General features: G+C 40.2%; 1 protein-coding gene across 1 annotated transcript; it reads right to left on the reverse strand.

The window, feature by feature from the left end:
- Positions 1-7,001: 7,001 nt before the first annotated feature.
- Positions 7,002-7,330, reverse strand: LOC110568640 (small nuclear ribonucleoprotein G-like). Its single transcript, XM_064382951.1, has one exon. It carries the CDS (start codon positions 7,328-7,330, stop codon positions 7,100-7,102), a length of 231 nt encoding a protein of 76 aa, XP_064239021.1. The 3' UTR covers positions 7,002-7,099.
- Positions 7,331-8,225: the final 895 nt, after the last annotated feature.

Here is an 8,225-nt window from a genome sequence, read left to right on the forward strand (position 1 = left end):
CCTTCTTCCGCTCCCAGAGTGCCTCGCGCGGCGCGTCCGGATCTTCGCCACAGCCGCCTTTCCGGGGCGGGGAGAGGGCTAGAAAAATGCGGGGGTCGCCCCCGGTCTCTTGCCTAGCGTTTTTCTGGATTTAAAGGCCCAGGGGACGTTGGCGACATGACCTCCTGGTATTGGCTTGCACTGTCACGTGCAGAGGCTTTTCGCTTGAGATCCTTCTCAGCACCGCCCTACGCCCCGAAGTAAATAGTTAACAATTTACTTTTCCACCACCCAGAAGAAGTTCACTTTTGCTTCAAGTCGAAATCCCCTGGGATTTCTTAGAGGAACTTGAAATCTCTAACATTAGAGCACGCTTTGAATGTAGTTTGGTAATTTATGTCATTCTCATTTTCATTGGGGAATTTCTCCTTTATCTTTACTGTGCACACTGCAATGAATGTGGCAACCTGCTGGTGTCCACTTGTCCATATATTTAATACTGTAACTAGGGCTAGAAGCACGCAATTGTGCCATTGCTTTTGAAATTAAAATTTACATAAGCGTTGAAGAAAAGATGGAAGGCAGTAAGGAAGTATGTTGTGCTATTTACCTAGGAAAGAGAAGACTACTAAGGGCGACAAGGCAGACTTTTCATATGTATAATATAAGGCAAATTATATGAAAAGTCATACAGGTTTACGTTGTCTCATTTTAAGTTGCTGTTTTTGTAAACGAAAACAATATTTCATCAACTTGAATTATTTATCTATGTTTTCTTCTGCCGTTAAACAATTTTTGCTTTCTCTTTATCACCAGAGGATTTTCCCAACATTTTGTCCTCTCGTCTTTTTAAGGTGGACTTCCTGATCTCCAAATGTCAAGGAACACACTCGGTCTCTCTTATATGTGGGTGGTGAAAAACATTACAAAAGATTAGACTGAAATTTGGCCACCAGTGAGAGACGTTAATGCCAGGTAGTAAGGATTTTTAATGTGTCTGCATGTGAATTTGTCTTCTGTCTGCAGCTTGGCTTTGTTTTCAGATTTTCTGCTAGATCCACAAGGAAGTAAATGGCAGAATATGCTTATTATTCATAATTAATTGAAGAGACTCTCAATGCTATCTTTAAGTTTTTTTTTTTTTTTGTACAGATGGTGTCTCACTATGTTGTCTCTCCAAGCTGGTCTCAAACTCCCAGCCTCAAGCAATCCTATCTCCTCAGCCTCCCAAAGTGCTGGGATTACAGGCATGAGCTACCGTGCTTGGCTACTTATTCTTAAAACTAGAAAAATATAAGGGTTATGTTAACGAGAAAGAAAACTAAGAATTGTTGAATTTATTGAGTGCCTATTTTATGCCAGCCCTGGTTCAGACACAAATATTTACTCCTTTTAATGAATGCTTCTCAGACGTTGCTGTACTTACAAATCACCTGGGGACCTTGTTAAAATACAGATTCTGATTCTGTAGGTCTGAGATCGGATCTGAGATTCTGCACTTCTAACAAGCTTTCAGGTGAGGCCCATTCTGTGTTAAGGCTTGTAACAACCTTAGGAAGTCGGTATTTTCTCATTTACAAATTTATTTCTCAAATGTTGCTCTCGAGGTGGGCTTTTTCTGACACTTAGAAAAAAATTCATCTTTCTCCCCCTACCTATGTGTTTCTGCTTTAGTTTTCTCTATAGTTTTTACCACTTGTGAATGGTTTGTAGAATTTACCTATTTTGTTCATTGGCCTTGTCTCTCATTAGAATGTAAGCTCTTGTTTAGTTCATAAATCCTGGTTAGTTTACTTTTTTTTTCTTTTAACGAGACAGAGTCTTCCTCTGTCACCCAGGCTGGAATGCAGTGGCACAGTCTTGGCTCAATGCAACCTCTGTCTCCCAGGTTCAAGTGATTCTCATGCCTCAGCCTCTCGAGTAGCTGGGAATGCACCACAGCACTTGGCAAATTTTTATTTTTAGTAGAGATGGGGTTTCACCATGTTGGCCAGGCTGGTCTTGAATTCCTGACCTCAGAGCAATCCGCCCGCCTCAACTTCCCAAAGTGCTGGGATTACAGGTATGAGCTACTGTATCTAGCCTAGTTTACTTTAAAAAAATTTGTTTAAATTTTTTATTGAGACATAGTCTCGCTCTGTCTCCCAGGCTGGAGTGCAGTGGTGCGATCTTGGCTCACTGCAACCTCTGCCTACTGGGTTCAAGCAGTTCTTCTGCCTTAGGCTCCCGAGTAGCTGGGATTACAGGTGTGTGCCACTATGCCTGGCTTATTTTGTATTTTTAGGAGAGATGGAGTTTCACCATGTTGGCCAGGCTGGTCTGGAACTCCTGACCTCGTGATCTGCCCGCCTGGGCTTCTCAAAGTGCTGGAACTACAGGTGTGAGCCACCACACCTGGCCCCTAGTTTACTTTTATATTACCAGTGTCTTGAAAAGTCCCTGGACCATAGGAGACACTCAGTAATTACTATATAAATGAATAATTAGTTATGGTAGTGAAATGAAAGATGACAACAAAGCTCAGACATTGGGAAGGATCTTTCCAAGATCACATTGCTGGTCAGGATCAAGCCAGGTTTCTGTGTCCCCAGTTCCTAATTGGGTGGTCTGCCTGCTTGCAGCACTCTGAGGCAAAAGAATTGTGTTAATTTGTCTGGGCTCGATGGCTCACACCTGTAATCCCAGCCCTTTGGGAGGCCGAGACAGGCGTATCACGAGGGCATAAGATTGAGACCATCCTGGCCAACGTGGTAAAACCCCGTCTCTACTAAAAAAATACAAAAATTGGCTGAGTGTGGTGTTGCTTACTTGTAATCCCAGCTACTCGGGAGGCTGAGGCAGGAGAATTGCTTGAACCTGAGAGGTGGAGATTGCAGTCAGCCAAGATCGCGTCACTGTACTCCAGTTCTGGTGACAGAACAAGACTCCATCTCAAAAAAAAAAAGGCATTAATTTTATTAAGATGCTAAATTTCAAACTTAGAAGGTGATGGGTTTTATTTCGCACTGAGTTTACTTTGCAGTTGTACAGACTAAGCAAGCTGTTTTGAAACTTTTTGGGTATCTCCAATCCTAACTCACTGAAGCAGTGTGAAATTGACTATGAACTTAAAAAATTATTCAAGTTACACATGATCATTGTGGAAAAATGAGATTATTCAGATAAATAAAAATGAATATAGAGCTGGGCATGGTGGCCTGTTCCTGTAATCCCAGATACTCAGAGGCTGAGGTTGAAGGATTGCTGGAGCCCAGGAGTTCATGACCTGCCTGAACAGTAGGACCTTCTCACAAATAAATAAATTAATTTATTGAAATAAATTACAATCACGTGAAATCTTATCACATGCAGAAAACGAATATTAACCCTGGCCCAAAGGGCTGTATTTCTTAAGAGACTTCAGCATTAGCCTTGCTTCTCTTTTTGCCTTCCAGTGTGACCTTCTCCCATCGCCATCCTCCACTCTGCAGCCAGATTTATTTATATTTATTTACTTATTTGTTTGTTTGTTTATTGAGACTGAGTTTCACTCTTGTTGCCCAGGCTGGAGTGCAGTGGCGCCATCTCGGCTCACTACAACCTCCGCCTCCCAGGTTCAAGCAATTCTCCCACCTTAGCCTCCTGAGTAGCTGAGATTACAGCCACCTGCCAGCATGCCTGGCTAATTTTTATATTTTTAGTAGAGACGGGGTTTCATCATGTTGGCGGGGTGATCTCGAACTCCTGACCTCAGGTGATCCACCCACCTCGGCCTCCCAAAGTGCTTAGATTACAGGCGTGAGCCACTGCCCTGCCCTTATTTTAAAATTTTTAATTTATTATTTTTTTCAAGAGACAGGATCTCTGTCACTGAGTTTGGAGTGCAGTGGTGCAATCGTTAGCTCACTGAAGCCTTGAACTTCTGGGCTTAAATGATCCTCCTGCTTTAGCCTCCCAAAGTGTTAGGATTACAGGTGTGAGGCACAGTGCCTAGCCCCAGACATATTTTTAAAACAACCTTCTTAATGGAAAATCCCTAGCCTGTGCAAGAGTAGGGGGAATAGTATAACAAAGCCCACTGAGCTTAAAGCCTCCCTCACTTTTCCTGTCTGAACCCTAGTTCCTCTCCTTAAAGGTAGTCACTGGTTACTAGTTTCTGGTGAATCTTTCAGAAAGTTGTTTTAAAATGTACCTTTTGCCATCTATATACATAGCTTTAAAAATATGCAAATGGAATTTAACTCTACATAAAGTTCTAAAATTTGCTCTTTTGAGTTAATAGTGTATCATTAACACACTTCCTTATAGCAAATCCAGGTCGCCATCATCATTAATAGCTGCACAGAATGGATTTGATTTCTTCATAGTAGACCCTTTCATCTACTCAAGGGCCCAGCTACAACATTACTCTTCATCAGCCTCTGTAGGCCTGGAAAGGGCAAAAACTGTACCAAAGATGTTTTTAGAATCTTTAATTCTTCCACTGAGATAGGACTGTTTTGCACTGTAAACTTTGGCAGTCTTCTATATCCAGTGTCTCTGATGTTTTTCTCAATATTCATTTAACAATATGTTGGGCACTAACTCTGTGCCACTGTTTTAAGTACTGTATAGGAATAAACAAAACAAAGCTCTTTCCCTCTTTGAACTTACCATCTTGTTAGGGAAGATAGACTATAAGCAAATAGTAGATATAAATCCCATATAATATCCCATGTGATATCAGAAGGGGTGCTCAGCCTGTCACATCTGCTCACCATGATCAAATGTGGCAGGCCCCAATGAATCATGCATCTCGGTGTTCATGCCCTGGTGTTGTCTCTTCCAAAATTGACTATAAGCTTGGGGATGTGACTTGCTTTGCCACATGAGATATTAGCAAGTGTGATACAAACAGAGGCTTAAGTAACACTCTCATGGTGCAACGTGTTCTCTTGGAATGCCCACTCTTGGAACCCGGAGTCATGTGGAGAAATCTGGCTACTTTGCAGGAGAGACCATATGGAATAGAGGAGGAATGCCTGGCCATTCACCAGCTATTCCAGCCATTCCAGATGAGTTGCCAAGAAATGTGAGTGAAAAAACCATTGTGAATATTTCAGCCCTAGTAGATAGCATGTGGAGCAGAAGAATTGCCCAGCTGAGCCCAGCCCATGTTATAAAACTCTGTGAAATAGTAAGTCATCATTGCTGTTTTAAGTCACTAAGTTTTGGGTGGTTTGTTGTGCAGCAATAGATAACAGAAACACTAGGCAATTTGTGAATTCTTTGTGAACCTAAGGTTCTTGGTAAATACAGTATTTGCCAGTCAATGCTTGTTATGTTGGTGAGCTGAGCTCATCATGTTATGTTATGAGATGAGCTGCTCCCTAAGTGTTAGCTCTGTCACTTACTTTCTCAGTGTCATTTGCTGTTTTTACTCTTTCATTTGAGGGTGTTTAGGCCTGTCATGGAATATCTGTCAGCTCAAGATATAGTCAGAGTCTGAAGACATTTCTAAAGCTAGGCAGCATTTTGGAAACTCATCCCAGCAGGACTGAGTTTGAGAGTGTGGAAAAACTGGAGCATGGTAAAGAACAAATTCTTGATGCCTCTGAAACCCTTCCCTGTAAGCTTTCTCCCTTTCATCTCGTACTGTGAAGGTAATAGAGAAGAGCATGGGCTGTGAGTCAGATCTAGATTTGAATTTTGCTTTTCCTGTTTACTAGCTAGGATATTTTAAGTGGGTCACTTAATCTCTCTAAGCCTCAATTTCCTCTTTATAAAATAGGGGTAGTAATAGTGCCTGACTCAGGTGAGGGGAGCCAGGGATGGGAGATGACTGGGCTGTCCTAAGCAGAGACGTATTTAAGAGAGTAGTGAGAAATAAGTTTGTCTTGGTTGGGTAGGACCAGGTTATAAAGGACACAGGATTTTTATTGTAAGTTAGAAAGTGATATGATATGATAGAAATGACATTTTTAGAAGGTTTATCTGATAGTAGTATGCAAAATAGATTCACAGGAAGAGAGCTAGTGCTGGACATGGTGGTATGCACCTGTAGTCCCAGCTACTTGGGAGGTTGAGGTGGGAGAATCACTTGAGCCCTGGAGTTCAAGACCAGCCTAAGCAGCATAGTGAGACTCTGTTTCTAAAAAAAGAAAGAACAATTTTTTTTTTTTTTTAATAACGAGAATTAGGGAAACCCTGTTAGGAGGAATTTTAAGTAATTCTGTATGAGGTGACAAATACCTGGAGTGGCAGAGGGAACAGAAAAAGAACAGGGAGATGCATTTCAGAGAAAAATGGACAGAAAATGGGTGATTGACTACCTGTGAAAGATGAAGGAATGGATGAATAAAATATTACTTCAAAGTTTCCCGGCTGAGTGGCATCACCTGAGGCCAAGGTGGGAGGATTGCTTAAGGCTGGGAGTTTGAGATGAGCCTGGACAACATATCAAGACTTGTCTCTCAAAAAAAAAAAATTAGCTGATCATGGTGGCATGCACTTGTAGTCCCAGCTTCTACTTGGGAGGCTGAGGTGGGAGGATTGCTTGAGCCCAGGAGTATGAGGTTACATTGAGCTATGATTGTGACACTGCACTCCAGCCTGGGTGACAGAGTGAGACTGTCTCTTAAATAAATAAAAATGAAAAATTTTACTGGTTCATAATTTTAAAAAATTTTTAAAAATGTTAATATACTTATGAAAAAGATCAAAAAGTATGTTTTCTGTTTCTGATTATAAGAGTAATGCACACTCATTGTTAGAACTTCAAGTAGTACAGAAATAGAAAACTTATAAAGTAAAAATCTCCCATAATCCCACCACCCAGATATAATCACCTCTAACAGTTCAGTGTGTGTTCTTCTAGGTGAAATATTTGTTTGAAAGAACCTGATTTCGCAGTGTAGTACCAGTCATTGTGCCTCTTTGTTTTGGGGTTACTCGACTTGATAACACTTCTCATTTTTAAATTTTAATTCCCCAATCTTGTAACTAACTATAGGCATAATTAGTTATACATTTTTTTTGATTATTACAAAAGTTTATTTAACAAAAAGTGTAGTATGAAAATGTACATGACCTAATTTTTACATCATAGTAAAATAGGCCCTATGGAGAGAGGACATGGGTTTCTCCGCTGAACAGCCATTATTTATACTCGTTCCAAGGCTTCTAACATGATGATACTATTTCCTTGTATTACCACCATTCCAGTATTGTTCTGTTGTCCACTAGTTGCCATCTCCACACATTCATCTATCACAAGATTCATAAAGGGATCAAATCCCCGCAATATTCCTTGGACATGTCTGCCACCATTTAATTTCAATGATAACTTCTTGTCCATAAATTTTTTCAACTTGGGAGGGTGAGCTTTACTCATGATGGCTACTACACGGGCACACAGAGGCCATTAGTTATACATTTTGTGGTTGAGTCCCACAATTGCTCAAGAGCCCTTAGCTCTGCATCTTTGAAGAATGACCAGGAGACTTTGGCTCTGAGTCTTAGCCTTCTTCCAGTGTAATCAGGGAGCTTTTGATATTCTTTCTGTGTCCTATCCCTTTCATTACATGTTCTCTTTTTACTTTTGGCAACATTGCTTTGGGTTTTCTTCATTTTTAAAAATATTTTTGATTTGACTATCAGATGATTGCTCCTACGTCTTAAGATAACAAAACTTTTAGGTGAAGAAGATTTAAGTCAGCTTTCATTGTGTGACATGTAAATAAAGCATGCTTGCTGGTGTTTAGTGTCTGATTCAAAGTGGACATTGTTGTTTCATCTCTTACATGATGCTTTTCAACGCAGGATAGACGTGTCTATTATGAAAAGAGCATGAAGGATTTTCCCTTCTAATTTGTAATTAAGGATTTAATGGCTATCAGATGATCAAAGATTGATTTTGATTTTTATGTGTCAAATAAGGTTTAAGAATTGGAGTCTGAAGGAAACATCATTTTGACTAAAATGCATGAAGAGTATAAAGAAGACCACTGGAAAAATCATAAAGAAGGCATTTTCCACATTGTCACCCCTCATTTCAAAATGGAACTGACTTAAAATCATCTCTGATATAATAGTCACTAATGGGGGCTGAATTTATTCAGAGGAATGGAGAAGGGCAGTATAAGAAATCCATTTTCTTTTGTTCATTGAATTCTGGACTGAACTCATTGAATCTAATGAGAATTTAAGGATAATACATTTTCTTCTTCTTTGATCATTTTTATCTTTCAGTTTAGGGAGTTAGCCCCCACAGACTACAGCATCTTAAA

Source organism: Aotus nancymaae, unplaced genomic scaffold, assembly GCF_030222135.1.
Source record: "Aotus nancymaae isolate 86718 unplaced genomic scaffold, 86718_ANA_hifiasm-v0.15.2.pri h1tg000030l, whole genome shotgun sequence".
Classification (NCBI taxonomy): Eukaryota; Metazoa; Chordata; class Mammalia; order Primates; family Aotidae; genus Aotus; species Aotus nancymaae.